Source organism: Charadrius vociferus, unplaced genomic scaffold (assembly GCF_000708025.1).
Source record: "Charadrius vociferus isolate BGI_N301 unplaced genomic scaffold, ASM70802v2 scaffold398, whole genome shotgun sequence".
Lineage (NCBI taxonomy): Eukaryota > Metazoa > Chordata > Aves > Charadriiformes > Charadriidae > Charadrius > Charadrius vociferus.
The window spans coordinates 939,141-955,234 of NW_009649571.1; the positions used below are offsets into that span (position 1 = coordinate 939,141).

Sequence of the window (16,094 nt, forward strand, 5' to 3'; positions counted from 1 at the left end):
GGCTGGGGGCGAGGGTTTAGGCCGGAGCCGGGGGCCGGAGCTGGGGCCTGGGGCCAGGGTTTAGGCCGGAGCCCGAGCCCCCGGCCCCTCATCTCCTGGTGATTTACTCTGGTTTTATCTCTTTGCAGATGGTGGAACGGAAACTTCTCATTCTTTATGGCAGGCAAACGGGGACGGCTCAAGACACAGCCGAGAGAATTGGCAGAGGAGCCAAGCGACGGCATTTCCAGTGCCGGGTGGAGGCGCTGGACAGCTATGAGGTGGTGAGTGGTGAGGCAGAGGGGATCTCCAGGCACTTCTCCACCAAGCCCATTTCTGGTGCTTGGGCATTCTCCGCCCTCCCTGTGACTTGCTGTATTTCACCAGACCCCTGGTTCTCTGCCCTTCCTGAGGGCAGCTCGTGATTAATGCAGCTGAAAATGTGTGAAAACGGAGCAGTGACACTTGGGATACAGTCCTGCCCTGGTTTCAGCTGGAGCAGAGTTAATTTTCTTTCTGGTGGTTGCTGTGTTTCATATTTGGTATGGATGCAATGTCAGTAATGCATATTGTTTTAATTGTTGGTAGGTGATGTTTATATTAGTTGAGGACTTTTTTCAGCTTCCCATAGAAGCTGAGAAGGAGCATAGACAGAGCGATGGAATGGCCAATGGAATATTCTGTGCCATAGACATTATGCTCGGTATATAAATGGGGTTAGCTGGGGGGCAGGCACATGCCAGCTGATGAACTGGTAAAACTGGCCCCTTCCTGAGCAGCAATCGCAAGAGTGACTTGTGTCATTATTATTATTGTTATTTTACTTTTCTGTTACTGTTCTATTAAACTGTCATTATCTCAACCCACAAGGTTTTTTGTTTGTTTTTCTTTTTTTCACCCCTCCTTTCCCTCCCCTTCTGGGTGGGGGGGAGTGAGCGAGCAGCTGCAGGATCCTAGTTGCTGGCTGAGGTTAAACCATGACTAGATGACAGATGCTCAGCTGTACCCTGCAAGGCGAGGAGCACCAGGCAGCCGATGCTGCAGGCAGAGTGTAGGCAGCAGATGCTGCTGCAATGCCTGTAGAGGAGATTGTGTCATGCGGGGCTGCAGGTTTTATTCTAAGCATGGTCTGTCCATGAACTCAATGTGATGTGAGCAGCCATGTTGGGACAGCTGGGACACGCGACCTGAATGCTCCTTTCCCTGTCTGTGCCCGCAGGCCAACCTCATCAATGAGCTGTTGGTGGTATTTGTGTGTGCAACCACCGGCCAGGGTGACCCACCTGACAACATGAAGGTAGGACATGCTCCTGTCCACTTTGCTTTTGTATTCCTCGTCCGGTGACTACATTTCTCTCTTCAAGCAGCTTAAGCAATAGTTATTTTTTGAGTGGGGAGCTTTGGAGCAGCACCAGTCACATCTTATGTTACTGATGGGACACAGGTAGAGAGCTGGTGAGGTTTCAGCAGTAAAACAGCTGAGAGGGGCCCCACCATCGCAAGAGCCGTGGGTTTGTGGGGGGCTCACAGAACGTTGTCCTCCTGGCAGTTAGCAGTGGTGGCTGCTTTCAGGGCTCGCCTCCGCTGAAGGCTGTGCTCCCCACTCTGCTGGGGCTTGGCGGAGGGCAGGAGGGACCTGGTGGGTGGGCGAGCAGGGAGCTAGGGACAGGCAGGCAGGGAAGGCTTCCTTGTCAGCAGCGTGACTCCCTGGCTGTGTCCTTTGTAGATGTTCTGGCGGTTTCTGTTCCGGAAGAACCTGCCGCCCGGTTCCCTTTGCCAGCTGGACTACGCTGTGCTGGGCCTTGGTGACTCCTCCTATCCCAAGTAAGCAGCTCTGCGGCTCCTTGCCTGTCCGCGACAGCTGCTCCTCACAGCTCCGGCTGCAGGCGAGACCAGAGTGGCTGGAGAATAGGGGGTAAGGGGAGACAGAGCCTGACTCTAGCACAGCAGCTCAGATGAAATGTAGTTCCCACCAGCCTTAAAAGTCCTTGCCCTACCAGCCTGTGTCCCTTCTAGCCCTCAGGAATTGGGCTTCTGCCTGTTTCTTTCCTCCTTGCCTGTTCAAGCAGATGCTTTGCTGTAGTGTGTCAGACATCATTTTTCAATCAGTTATTACAGCCATTCAGTTCTCTCTCTGAATTGCAGGAGAGCCTGTGCCACAGAAATTTCAGTGGACCGAGCCAACAGGCAACATGAAACGTAGAGTTTTAGTGGCAGCCAGCCCCATTGGTCCCAGTTCTCTCCCAAAAGATTGTTTCCATGTGCCTGAAAGAGCTGTAGTGGGAGGGATGGGAGCATGCCTGAGCTCTGTGGGGCCATGAGGGGCTAGAAGGAAGTGTTTCTCTGCCCAGGGCATAAGCTGCCCTGAAGGGAAGCTTGACCTCCCCGAATCCCTTCTGGGAAGCTGGGCACAGCCTGTGTGGCCCAGCAAGTGGCAGCAGTGGCTTCTCTGAGCTGCCCCAGGATGGAGGCATGGGCTGGGCAGGGCACGAGGCCAGGTTGTGCTTGCTGGCTCTGGCTGGACCTGCCTCTGTGCTGTGCTGGCGTAGCCCTGGCAGTCTGTGCTGGCTCATGTAGCCAGCGCCTGCTGTCCTCCTGGAGCAGCCCTGCCCCCTGCAGCTGTGGTTATTCTCTGCTTAGGTTCAATTTTGTGGCGAAGAAGCTGCACAAACGGGTGTTACAGCTTGGGGGCAACCCTCTGCTGCCAGTGGCGTTGGGAGACGACCAGCATGACTTGGGGTAAGAGCCTGCTGGAGGGGTGGCAGGGTGTGAGCCCTGGAGTGCACTACAATTTTGTCCTTGTGCTGATGGCAGGGCTGTGTATGCTTTACCCCAGCCTCGGGGACAGCAGCATGCTGCTCCCACCATGGGTCTGCTCCTGTGCCCCAGACGTGGCCAGCAGCCTCCTGCTGCTCTCTGTGAATGTGCTGGTCTCTGCTTATAACTCTCCTGTGCCAGGACCTGGGTCATTTGCTTCTCCAGGGTGTCCTATGACCCCCAGCATGTGCCAACGTCTCCTGGCTCTGCCCCAGTCCTGTTCAGATCAGGGGATGGCTGCGTCACACAGTCACATACCTGCAGGCATTACAGCAGCCTGAGCTGTGCTGCTGCTCTTGCACGGGGCAGAGGCTGTGTGTGGGGTTGGTGCCTGCCACTGAGTGGGGGCTGGTTGTTCTGTTCAGACATCAGTGGTTGTGCCCTGGAGAGCAGGTGAGTGCTTAGAGTGGCTGAGACATGTTTCCACACCTGAAGCTGGAAGGGAAGGGCATGAAGTGGCTGCCTGTGCTGTGGAAGGGGAGCTGAGGTGGTTTTCCAGGGGCAGCTCAGCGTTGTCTGGATGCATGGTAGCAGCACTTGAGCATGGGGGGATGGATGGGGAGTTCACAGCTTTGCTGCAGCCTGAATCTTCCTCCTTGCAGGCCAGATGCAGTGGTCGATCCATGGCTCCTGGCCTTATGGGACAAGATCCTTGCCTTGTATCCTCTCCCTCCTGGCCTTGAGATCATCAGTCCAAATGTACGGTGAGTGCAGAGGGTAGGCAGGGACTGCTGGAGCTGTCTGGTATGAAATGCCATGCTTACTTGGCTCTTCTCCAGGGTGGAGATATGGCCTGCTTTGACCAGGAAGCCTTCCTACACAGCTGCTGTCCCAAGTATCCCTGGGACTTTGGCCACAGGTAGCCCATCGGTCTCTGGATGGTGTGTCCCCTTGTCCCCTGGGTGTGTGCATCAGCTGCCCCGGCAGAGTTCTGCCCCTTTTGCTGTTCTGATGCGCCTCTGCCCTTGGCAGACCTGCTGAGTTTATGGGCCCAGCCATCCTCCATCCCTCTGCCTGCTCTGGAGCCTTTGGGATCTCATCCTGTCAGTCTGCATTGCATTTCCTTGCCACAGGCCAGCTTCAGGGGACAGGGACAATGGGTGGGAGACTTCAGGCATCTCCCTGCCTCCAGCCTCTAGTGTTCTGGCAGCAGAGGAGCTGTGACATGGACGTAACCATGTTGCATTGCTGTTGTCCCCACAGCCTGCCCCCAAAATACACCCTGCACTACCTGGCTGAGGACTCCCCACACCCCGATGGTGGTCTACTCCAGCCGACAGCACCCAGGGCTGTTCCCTCTGAGCTGCGTCCCTTTGCTGCCCGGATGGTGTCCAATCAGCGAGTCACAGCAGAATCCCATTTCCAGGATGTCCGGCTGATAGAGTTCGATGTCACAGGCTCAGGGATCATGTGAGCATTTTCCTGACTCCCCCAAGCTTTGCTGTGCGGAATCGGGTGTCCCGTAGCCTGCCTTCCTCTTTCACTCCCCTCCTTCGGTAATATCTGAGGCTGCAGCCTTGTGGATGTAGTCCCTGCTGCACTGGTCCCACTCCACGACAAAGCCAGGGGTGTGTGGCAATGTGGGTCCTGCTCATGGACCAGCTCTCTTTGCCTTGTCAGGTTAGAGAGCACAATGTTAGTTGACACTGGAAGTTTGGCTGAGCTGTGGCCTCTGCCCTGGTGTGGGTGTTGGTTGGGCAAGTGGTGCTGTGCCCATGGGGCTGCCTTGTGGCTGCACTCGGCAGGTCCCGCTGCATCTGCAGGTTCAGTGCAGGGGATGTGGTGATGATCCAGCCCCAGAACTGCCCTGAAGACGTGCAGCAGTTCTGCCAGCTCCTGCGCCTGGATCCAGACAGATGCTTCATGCTGAAGCCCACAGAGCCTGGTAGGTCCTCCCTGCTGCTCCTTTCCCTCCCTGCTGGGACAGGGCAGCCCCCTGAGCTCTGGCCTAGCCTGGAGCTCTGCTTTTCCTTTGCTTTAGACCCGGGAGCTGGGAGTGGCTGATGGGTACAGGACCTCTGCCTGTCTCACAGCGTGGGGGCTCTCCTTCCCTCCTGGCACTCTGCGTGTGTGCGTCCTGCATTAGGGCCAGTGCCAGTGGGAGGAACCCAGCAGTGTCCAGCCTGCACCCATGCCTTGTGTCTTTGCAACCCCCAGCCCAGAACGTGGAGGATCCTGCAGCCTCCCCAGCCCAAGACCCCAGTCGGGTTGCTCACACTGCTGCCCCATCCTGGGGGGTGCCAGAGCTGTGGGGGCAGCAGGCAGGCTGTGCTCAGGTGTCCTGCCCTGGTGCTGGCACTGAGCTCTCCCCGCTGCCTTGCATTGCAGGTACATCCCTCCCTGCCCTGTTGCCGCAGCCCTGCACCATCCGGTACCTGGTCACCCACTACCTGGACATCTCCTGTGTGCCACGGCGCTCCTTCTTCGAGCTGTTGTCCTACTTCTCTACAAACGAGCTGGAGCGGGAGAAGCTGCAGGAGTTCAGCTCTGCACAGGGCCAGGAAGAGCTGTACAGCTACTGCAACCGGCCCCGCAGGACCACTCTTGAGGTAGGGCTGGGGGAGCGTGGCAAACCCGCTCTGTGAGGGCTGTGCCCTGGCATAAAGGCCCAGGCAGATGATTTGCCATAATTTCTTAGCTGGGGAATTTAATCTACTTCACGCACTTTCTGAAGTGTCCTTGGATTTCCACTGGTGGTTAAGACCTGCTCCAAATCCTTCTGGGCTCTGTGGTGGGCCCTGTGCTGGAGCCTGAGGGTGAGGGGGGGTAGTGGGATGGGGCAGTTGGTGCCTTTGGTCAAGGGCAGCGTGGCACAGCAGCATGGCACAACCTGTGCTGCCCTGAGAAGCAGGCAGCCTGCCTTTTGGGGTGCACTAGGTCTCACCCTCCCTTGGCTTTGCAGGCCCTCTGGGATTTCCCTCACACCACGTGTGCTGTTCCTCCTGACTACCTGCTGGACCTCATCCCTCGCATCAGACCCCGTGCCTTCTCCATCGCCTCCTCCATGCTGGTAAAAGCTCAGCCCTTTTCAGCCTCGTGTCAGGCTCTGAGCAGAAGGTCTGGTAGGGCCAGGGCTGGCCGTTGGTGCCATGCATGCCGCAGATGTGCAGGCTGTACTCCAGGCCCTCTGAGCACCCATGGCGCACCCAAACCCTGGCTCTGCTGTGAGCATGTGGCAGGCTGACGTGCTGGATGTTAACCCCAGGGCTGTGCCAGCCTTCGTATTAGGGCACTTGCCCTCCTGCAGCCCTGCAAGTGCTGGGGCTGGCCCAGTGCACTGCAGAGGTCTGGTGCCCTTCTTGCAGGGAGTGGTGTGATGTGATGCCGCGGAGGCTGGGAGCAGCCCTGGGTGGTGTGGCTGTGGGAAGGGGGAGTGCTGCTTCCTGCTGCTGCCGGGAGGTGGCAGTGGGACCTGGCCCAGGTGGCTTGGCAGATGTCAAGCCCTATACGGGTGGCGTTTGCCCTCCATGGGGACATCACGGGTTGGACAGTCTGTCACTGTTGCCAGCTGTACAAAGCACTCCCGCAGCTGTGCTTCTCTGGGGAAAAAACCTTTCTACACTGGAAAGGATTTGCGCAAGGTGTGCTCCATTCTTTGTCCAAGTGGCTGTTTCAGGCTAGGACAAGTGTTGCAGGTGCCCTGGCAGGAGCTGGGCACAGGCTTTGGCTGCATCTGCAGGTTCAGTGCAGGGGATGTGGTGATGATCCAGCCCCAGAACTGCCCTGAAGACGTGCAGCAGTTCTGCCAGCTCCTGCGCCTGGATCCAGACAGATGCTTCATGCTGAAGCCCACAGAGCCTGGTAGGTCCTCCCTGCTGCTCCTTTCCCTCCCTGCTGGGACAGGGCAGCCCCCTGAGCTCTGGCCTAGCCTGGAGCTCTGCTTTTCCTTTGCTTTAGACCCGGGAGCTGGGAGTGGCTGATGGGTACAGGACCTCTGCCTGTCTCACAGCGTGGGGGCTCTCCTTCCCTCCTGGCACTCTGCGTGTGTGCGTCCTGCATTAGGGCCAGTGCCAGTGGGAGGAACCCAGCAGTGTCCAGCCTGCACCCATGCCTTGTGTCTTTGCAACCCCCATCCCAGAACGTGGAGGATCCTGCAGCCTCCCCAGCCCAAGACCCCAGTCGGGTTGCTCACACTGCTGCCCCATCCTGGGGGGTGCCAGAGCTGTGGGGGCAGCAGGCAGGCTGTGCTCAGGTGTCCTGCCCTGGTGCTGGCACTGAGCTCTCCCCGCTGCCTTGCATTGCAGGTACATCCCTCCCTGCCCTGTTGCCGCAGCCCTGCACCATCCGGTACCTGGTCACCCACTACCTGGACATCTCCTGTGTGCCACGGCGCTCCTTCTTCGAGCTGTTGTCCTACTTCTCTACAAACAAGCTGGAGCGGGAGAAGCTGCAGGAGTTCAGCTCTGCACAGGGCCAGGAAGAGCTGTACAGCTACTGCAACCGGCCCCGCAGGACCACTCTTGAGGTAGGGCTGGGGGAGCGTGGCAAACCCGCTCTGTGAGGGCTGTGCCCTGGCATAAAGGCCCAGGCAGATGATTTGCCATAATTTCTTAGCTGGGGAATTTAATCTACTTCACGCACTTTCTGAAGTGTCCTTGGATTTCCACTGGTGGTTAAGACCTGCTCCAAATCCTTCTGGGCTCTGTGGTGGGCCCTGTGCTGGAGCCTGAGGGTGAGGGGGGGTAGTGGGATGGGGCAGTTGGTGCCTTTGGTCAAGGGCAGCGTGGCACAGCAGCATGGCACAACCTGTGCTGCCCTGAGAAGCAGGCAGCCTGCCTTTTGGGGTGCACTAGGTCTCACCCTCCCTTGGCTTTGCAGGCCCTCTGGGATTTCCCTCACACCACGTGTGCTGTTCCTCCTGACTACCTGCTGGACCTCATCCCTCGCATCAGACCCCGTGCCTTCTCCATCGCCTCCTCCATGCTGGTAAAAGCTCAGCCCTTTTCAGCCTCGTGTCAGGCTCTGAGCAGAAGGTCTGGTAGGGCCAGGGCTGGCCGTTGGTGCCATGCATGCCGCAGATGTGCAGGCTGTACTCCAGGCCCTCTGAGCACCCATGGCGCACCCAAACCCTGGCTCTGCTGTGAGCATGTGGCAGGCTGACGTGCTGGATGTTAACCCCAGGGCTGTGCCAGCCTTCGTATTAGGGCACTTGCCCTCCTGCAGCCCTGCAAGTGCTGGGGCTGGCCCAGTGCACTGCAGAGGTCTGGTGCCCTTCTTGCAGGGAGTGGTGTGATGTGATGCCGCGGAGGCTGGGAGCAGCCCTGGGTGGTGTGGCTGTGGGAAGGGGGAGTGCTGCTTCCTGCTGCTGCCGGGAGGTGGCAGTGGGACCTGGCCCAGGTGGCTTGGCAGATGTCAAGCCCTATACGGGTGGCGTTTGCCCTCCATGGGGACATCACGGGTTGGACAGTCTGTCACTGTTGCCAGCTGTACAAAGCACTCCCGCAGCTGTGCTTCTCTGGGGAAAAAACCTTTCTACACTGGAAAGGATTTGCGCAAGGTGTGCTCCATTCTTTGTCCAAGTGGCTGTTTCAGGCTAGGACAAGTGTTGCAGGTGCCCTGGCAGGAGCTGGGCACAGGCTTTGTTGCTGGAGGAGGCACTGGGCTCTTCCTGCAGAGCCATGCTGGGTGTCTTCTCATTTCTCGTGGCTCCTGTCTGGACACAGGCTCACCCTGACCGGATCCAGATCCTCATGGCAGTAGTGCGGTACAAGACGCGGCTCAGCAAACCCCGCCGTGGTCTCTGCTCTACCTGGTTAGCTTCTCTCGACCCAGAGCAAGGTAATTGCTTGGACTCTGCAAGAACCCTGTGTGCTTGCCACAGCACGCAGAACTGTTCCTATGGGACCATGGTGGAGCTGTGTGCATGCTGGCCACATGCTGGAGCTGCTTGGAGCACCACCACCGTGGGGAGCTGGAGCACACTGGCTTGGCAGGACAGACTGAACTCAGAGTAGCCATCTTTTCTCACTGCTCCTATCCTCTTCAGGGCATCATGTGCTTCACCAGCTTGCCCTGAGCTCCTGGTTTTCTCCCAGCTGCTCGACCCTCGTGCTCCCAGCACCAGCATGCCTTGCTGTCCCACAGTGGGCTGCTCCTGATATCCTGGAGCTGGTAGCACTCTGACTGCTAGAAACCTCCAGCCCCATAGCACCAGCTCTGGGAAGGATGGTCCTTCCTTTCAGCACATCTGTCCTGTCCTGTGAAGCCTGTGTGTGCTGCTCGTCTACTCTAACCACTAAACCCCCCCAGCTGGGTCTCCAAGCAAATGTGACTAGCTCACAGGGTCTCACTGCTGCAGGATAGTACGGAATTGTTCTGTATGATTCTAGGGCAAGATTTGGGCTTCTCTGAGTATCTAGACGGGGATCTTGTCTGGCTGCCAGAGGAGGCAAGTTTGGCCCTCTCTTACCTAACAGCCAGGTTGAGATCTCTGCTCACTTCCACCACTGCCTTCCCTTGCACCAGCTGTGTGAGGAGAAGGCTGTCCCACAGCCCCTGTGCTGTGGGGCTCTTGCCTTGCTCTGGGGTTCACGCAGGTGCTTGCAGGGACTGTGCTGAGACAGCTGAAGCACTTTTCATACACACATAACGTGCTGGTGGTACCAGGGGTGCCTTGGTGCTGGGGTGGTGGTAAACTAGGTGCTTCCATGCTGGAAGAGGTGGATGCCCAGCTCGCCCTCTGCAGGGTGTCACAGGTGCAGCAGTGGTGGGGTGATGCTAGTCAGTCTGTTTTTTGGCAGGTGATGTTAGGGTCCCTCTTTGGGTGAAGAAAGGAGGAATGAAGTTCCCAGCTGACCCTGACACCCCTGTGATCATGATTGGCCCTGGCACAGGGGTGGCACCTTTCCGAGCAGCAATACAGGAGCGGGTGGCACAAGGACGTAGAGGTGAGATATGGTCCTGGGAGGGACTTGGGATGCCCCTTGCTGCAGGCCGGTCTGTGTTCAGCATATGGGAAGGAAGGACTGGGGGTTCCTGAGGGTTTGGACAGGCCCAGGCCTTGCTGTGTTTGAGTGGGAGCAAGCTGGGCTCTGGGGCAGGTGAGGACTGGAGCCTCATGTGTGCTCTCTTTGCGGTTATTCACAGGCTGCATTGCAAGGCTGCTCCTTGGGTCAGGGCAGGCCTCTGCAGAGGCTCTTTCTTAGCTCTCTGTGACTGGAGATGGGTTGTTAAACTTGTCTTCCGTTGCACAAGGAGTCATGCCTCTGCCTTTGTCCCATCCTCATTCCCCTGGCTCAAGTATGGGTCTCAGCAGGAAACTGAGGCTGGTCAAGGGGAACAGGCAGCCAGGAGAGCTCTTCTTGCCCTACCTGCCCCTGCCTCCTGCTTTCACAGCACACAGGGGCCTCTGGTTGCCACAAGCCACCTGGCTTAATGGTCACACAGTTCCTGAGTCTTCCTGGCCCGCCCAGGTCACGGCTGTCAGCAGGCCTCTGCTGTGGGTCCCATGGGCATCAGTGATCCCTTGCACTCCCAGGGCATGTAGTCCACCCCGCACGACCCTTCTGGTCTGCTCTCTGCAGGGAACTGCTTGTTCTTCGGCTGCCGCCAGAAATCCAAGGACTTTTACTGCCAGGCAGAGTGGGAAGAGCTGGTGACAAAGGGCTTCCTGACACTCTTCACAGCCTTCTCCAGGGACCAGGTTAGTTCCCAGAGGAGGAGGGTGGATACAGAAGCATTTCAGGCAGCACTGATGGGACTCTGCCGGTGTTTCTGTCCCCTGTACCTGTTGCAATGGCCTGCAAAGGGCCTGGTGGGGTGGTACAGTGGTCACGTCACTCCCTACCAGCACTGCAGTGCTGCTGCCCAGTCGGGACGTGTCTGGCTGAGTTGAGCTAGAAGGGTTGCTGGGACGGGGCTGGCGAGAGCTGAAGCAGATAAGGTGTTAGCCAGCTTTGTTTGGCTGGACCATGTGAGTGATAAAAGGCTCCCAAGCCTCTTGGGGGGGATCACCAGGCAATAACCTTTCTTGGTTGAGTGCCACCCTCTGCACCATGTCTCTCTGATTGCTGTCTGAAACTGAGGAGCTTGGCCTCCGTGTGGGCTCTCCCCAAGCCTCAGCTGTGCAGGAGAAAGCTCCCCGGAGGTACGAGCACCCCCACAACTCAGCCCCTCACTTTCCTGCCTTATTTCCCAGGCAGTATCTTTGCTGTGCAGCTCTCAGCCCCTTTCTGGGCTGCAGGGCTTTTTTTGTTGCCAGAGAGGCTCTGTGAGCTGAGACTCTGTTTCACTGCCTTGCCCTGTCCCTTGATGGCACTGAAAGCTCAGCCTGCCTTTGAAAGAGAGAGATCTGATTAAAAGGGTCAGTGAGAATTGGTATTTCTAGGTAGTTTGGATGCACCAGTCCTTTTCTCCTGGCTGTGTGCATGCATGCATTGACATGAAACCAGCATCTTTTATCCAGTCACTTGTAAGGCATGAGTTGAATGCCTCTGTGAAGGCTTCCCAAGTCTTTGATGAACAGGAGCAGCACTGCAGAGGTTTATTGGATGACCAGTTTGCCTTTTTTCTGGTGGCTCTCACAGTGAAGGGGGGACCTACTGCTCTCCAGATCTGGAGAGCAGCCCCAGAGCCTCCTCCTGCCCTCGCAGACTCTGGAGGGATGGGACTTGCATCGGAGTGTGCCTCCTGGCCTCCCTTCTCTGCCTGCTTCGTGGGGCAAAGCAGTTTGTCTTGAGGGTCTTCTGCCACCAAGTCCTTGCAGTGACGCAATAGGGAGGCGAGTGGGAGCACAGCCAGGTAAAATGTGCTGCATTGGGCCATTGTACCTGTGGCTCTGGGTGCCACAGTTGTTAACTTATGAAAAAGTTTGTTTTCAAAGAGTTGGCAGGAACTGGGATGCTCCACAGCTGAGCAGGATTTCCCTTTTCCCTCTGGAAGGTCCCCTTTGCAGTGACCTTCTGTCACATCATGTCTGCCCCACGGTGCAGACTGATCCCAGCCTAATGCGGCTGTTGCTAATTCTCAGCAGAATGCCCTGGGGTTTAGCTGAGACATCGTGACCCGAGTTTGTCACTGGGGTGCTCTCGTTTCTAGGTAGCTACAGGTCCTTAAATGACCCACTCAGAGCCCCAGCCTCCTCAGCAGAGCCTCTGTCAGCACTTAGCTGATTAATGTTAATGATGCTGAAGCTGAGCTACCAGCTGGCTGTGTTGGTGCTTGCGACAGGCTTGCTTACCTCCTGCATCGCTGGCAGCCGGGTCGGAGCGGTGGAGCTGTGCAGCTGTGCCTGGGGGTGACCTGACTCTCCAGTGCAGTGCAACCAGTGGAGCCGCGTGGGACCTGCTGACGTGTGGTGACCAGCTCTTGTGACAGCCGGGGCTGGGGGTTGTTCCCACGCATGCCTCCAAACTGCAGCGCTCAGGGAGCCTGAGATGCAGCAAGAGCCTTGTTGCCTTTGGGGCTGGATGGGAGGGAGGAGGATGTGGGGAGGAGGCTGTGCCTGCGGCTCAGCTCACCACTGTGCAGAGCCCGGCGTGGTGGAACACGCGGCAGAGGGCCTGGCCTCCATCACACTGTCACCTTTGTCACTGAGGAGCCGTCTGGGCCGGCAGTGAATTCAGGCACGTTTGCAATGGTGTACCTCTTGGGTAGAAGCCAGAGCCGTAGGCAGTTGCTTGGATGTGTGAAGTCTTGTGGATTAACCCTTTGGGAGCTCTCCTCGGTTGAGCTATACTGTGCCAAAAGCCACTCATATGCAGTCCCTAAGCACAGTGGAGGGGCGGGGAGTGGGACCGAGGCAGTCTCTCCCAGCTTCCTGCCCTTCCAAGCTGTTTCAGGCCTCCAGCACATGACAGGGCTGGGACCAGCAGCCAGAGGTGCGGGGAAGGGTCTCTGCCCTGCGGCAGCCCTGGCACAGGGGTGCCACTGAGCCTTCTCTGCCCATGATGGCAGAGCAGAGGGCAGGAGGGGAACCCTCGAAGGGACTCCGCAGCTCATGGCCCTGGCTGTTCACCAGAGCGGGAGCAGGCAGGCGGCAGCCAAAGCATTTGGGGGGGCAACTTGGAGTCTGTTCCTCACTGAAGCTGCTTCTGCTGTACCTGTCTCCCTCCAGCTCACCCCAGTGCACTGACATGAGGTGTGGGGATCCCCTTACTTGTGTGAGAGTTGATCCAACTGCTTCTCCCAGTGCCCCCTGCTCTGGGGGGGGCTGCGCTGCCCCGAGCTCTTACAAACAGTCACCAGGGGCCAGGCAGGCATGCTGGGGCTGGGGCTGCTGCCAGGGCTGGCGGGCTCAGAGCTGTGTTTCCCTGCAGGAGGAGAAGGTTTATGTTCAGCACTGCATCCGGGAGAACCGAAGGCTGGTGTGGGAGCTGCTGAGCGGGGGGAGCGCTCATGTCTACCTGGCTGGGTGAGTGAGCGGTCTCCGCACAGGGATTGGGGCAATGGGGCTGCACGTCACTGCATCTGCATTCCCTCAGCTCGGCCTCCAGAGCGAGCACACTCTGCACCCTGGCAGGTCTCTGGTGGCTGCACTGACTGCTACAGAAGGACCAGCTTGTTCCTTCTCTCTGTACATCCTGCCCTGCAAGCCCTGGGCTGGGAGGGCTGTTTCTCACCTACCTTGTGCTCTGGTTAGCAGCGGCAGAGCTGGCACCATGGTAAAGGTGCTCCAGCTATCCCCGTGTGCCCATCCCTCCAACTGCCAGTACCCGTGACCAGCGTCATCTGAAAGTGGGCTGCCTGGCCTCTGACCCATGGCAAATCCATACATGGGAGAGCCCAGGCCTCTCTCCACACCCCTCCCCTCCAGTGGGGCCCCGTGAAACCAGAGAAGGCTTGTGCGGTTCCTGTGGCTGCTGGGGTGGGCAGGATGCTTTTAAAGCACAATATACCAGAGCTCCACCAGTGCTGGGGCTCGTGAGGAACAGCTTTTGGGACCCTTGGCACATTCTGGCTGGCTTTTCGCACCCAAAACTGCCTTCCTGGGGAAGGGATGAGTCACATCACACTGTAGCCTGCCTCCTTTGACAGCACAGTTGTTCACCAGGTGGTTGTTCACCTTAGGCTGCTCGGAAATCTCAGTGAGCCAAAAGTGGGGTCTGGCCTTTGGACGCAAAGCATCTGCAGCTCCCTTCGTGGCTCTGTGGCTGTTTTCCTGGGCAAAGCCCTTAACCTGCCTGCCCTTGTCGCTGCCTGTATGGCTGGGAGGAGGCTGTTTACCTGCTGCCCGGGGCGAGCATTGTGAAATGCTTTGGGCTCCTTGAGCTGGCGAGAGGCTGGCGATGGTGTTTGTCATGCACCCCGTGACCTGGAAAGCACTGTGCAAACCTGTGCCTTGCTGTCGACACAAGGAGCAATTGCAGGAGGCTCTTTCCTGCCTGTCCCGCACGAGAGCAGGAAGTTCCCTGGTGCCTCGCAAGGTGAGACTGGCCTCACTGCATTCCTGGGAGAAGGAGACTTTTGTTTACTGTCCGGGAAGCGGAGGCCAGGCCGCCCACCACTCTGTCATTCACTGCTGCACCAGCGCTGCCGCCTGGTCTGGCGTGCCTCGCTGCATCGCAGGGCTTTCTGGGGCACTTACCCCAAACTGTTGATTCCTGCCTACAGATCTGGGGTTCAGGTTTGGTTTCCTCTGTCAAGCTGCACTTGGGACTTGGGGTTGTGCCTCCATCCACAGCCCAAATGCTGAGACCGTTGGGCATGGTGTCCTGATGGCTCTGTCCTTTCCTTCTTCCATCATTTTTGCTACTTTCTGGTGCTGATGGAGACACCCTGAGGGCTGCCAAAAATGGATCAGTGTCTTGGAAAGAGCAAGGCTGGCACAGCTCTCCCTGTTGCAGGATTTTGGGTTGGCTGCCAGGATGGTGTTTTGGACATTGGGGTTGCTCCAAGACCCATCTCACTGGGGTCTTCATCCCTGGCATGGGGTGGCCCTCAGTGCTGATGAGGCAGGTGGCATCCGAGCACCTCATCCTCCTTGTACAAGTAGCAACTGTCCTGTTTGCCATGGGCACTTGCCCACCCCTCCTGAACAGCCCACTGCGTGTGAAGACACCCGGGGTCACAGTGTCCCTCCCCGGTCCGCAGACTCTGAACTGCCAGTGGGGTGCCAAACAGGAAGGTGCAGGTGAGGTAGCCTGAAAATGGCCTTTCCTTCCCCTAAAAATAGTATTCATGGTTTCAGCCACACTAGGAGAAAGATGGGGAAAGTGGATCCTGGGCTGTGTGTCCCTGAGCAGCGGCCCCGTCAGTGTGTCTGACTTCCCAGGGCCGTGCTGGCTGGGGCAGGGTCTGGGGAGCGAGGGCTGTATCTTCTCTCTGATTGTGCCCAGCTTATCTCACCCAGGGGCATCAAGGTTGAAACTGCCTCTCTTTTTCTGTAAAAAATAGATATTTGACATGTTTTCCATCACAAGCCTAGCTACATTATCTTGCACTTGCATATCAGTGCCTGACTCAGAAATGATACGACTCTTCCAAAAAAAGAAGACCTCCTTTCTGTGTATTTTGGGATGTTAATCAGCTTCAAACGCAAGTCAGAATTCTGCCTTGTTCTTGGGAAACAGCAAGGACATTGCCAGATGCTCGTGCCAATTGGAGCAGCCTGGGAAATTTTTTATTAGATGGGTTTTTTGTTGCACAGTCAGTTCATCAAATGAAACTCTCTCCAGGAAAAGGTCTGAATTTCTTATTTCCCATAAGACATAATTGCACTTGGAAGTGTTGAATCCTATTTGGGTATTTTCTACACAGGAGCTTGTGTTTTCCTCACCATTTCTCTTATTTTGAGGGTTGAGCTGGCTTTGGTTACAAATGTTGCCTTTAAAACAATCATTTCAGGTTTCTTGAAAGGAGGCAGCGGATGGGTGGAAGCAGCTGCTCCTTCACAGCAGTCATCTTACCCAGCTCAGGATCAGACATGTTTTTCATCAAATGTTTCCCCTGAGATGAAAGGACAGTTTCCTGCCCTCCTGCCGATAAATTATGACTTGTGCATACTCCCCGTGTCCCTCTAATGAGGGTGATGGGAAATGGAGCAATACAAGGGCTGGAGTTAAGGCTGCCGAGCTGTGATGCTCCCTCACTGGGGACTGGGTATTGGGGCCATGTCTTTCCCTGCAATGCCAGCGCTGAAAAGCTCTGTGTGGATAACGGTGCAGCTCTCTAGGGAGTGGTACGAGCTGCCTCCCAAAGCCCATCATTTATCCAGTGCCAGGCAGCCTGTGTTGCAGGGTGAGGCAGGTTCCCACTGCCCCGGTGCAGCAGCAGCCCACGCTGTGTGCCAGGGGCGGTGGGCTCGGCCGCCGGGACCGCCGGCCTGCCGCTGGGGTGCCTTGCCAGAGCGCTGGGGCGGG

General features: G+C 57.4%; 1 protein-coding gene across 2 annotated transcripts in view; it reads left to right on the forward strand.

The window, feature by feature from the left end:
* Window positions 1-128: 128 nt before the first annotated feature.
* NDOR1 (NADPH dependent diflavin oxidoreductase 1) overlaps window positions 129-16,094 on the forward strand; it is a 16,126-nt gene continuing 160 nt past the window's right edge. Inside the window, exons 1-14 of one of the 2 annotated variants that reach the window (XM_009890273.1) lie at window positions 129-263; window positions 1,199-1,276; window positions 1,706-1,803; window positions 2,620-2,718; window positions 3,399-3,500; window positions 4,000-4,206; window positions 4,560-4,681; window positions 5,125-5,345; window positions 5,699-5,806; window positions 8,460-8,574; window positions 9,537-9,683; window positions 10,320-10,438; window positions 13,053-13,147; window positions 16,083-16,094. The exon at window positions 16,083-16,094 is cut by the window's right edge and continues 160 nt beyond it. In XM_009890273.1, coding sequence (XP_009888575.1) covers window positions 129-263; window positions 1,199-1,276; window positions 1,706-1,803; window positions 2,620-2,718; window positions 3,399-3,500; window positions 4,000-4,206; window positions 4,560-4,681; window positions 5,125-5,345; window positions 5,699-5,806; window positions 8,460-8,574; window positions 9,537-9,683; window positions 10,320-10,438; window positions 13,053-13,147; window positions 16,083-16,094 — 1,658 coding nt within the window. The remainder of the gene's footprint in view (window positions 264-1,198; window positions 1,277-1,705; window positions 1,804-2,619; window positions 2,719-3,398; window positions 3,501-3,999; window positions 4,207-4,559; window positions 4,682-5,124; window positions 5,346-5,698; window positions 5,807-8,459; window positions 8,575-9,536; window positions 9,684-10,319; window positions 10,439-13,052; window positions 13,148-16,082) is intronic. The other variant, XM_009890274.1, reaches the window with a different exon arrangement.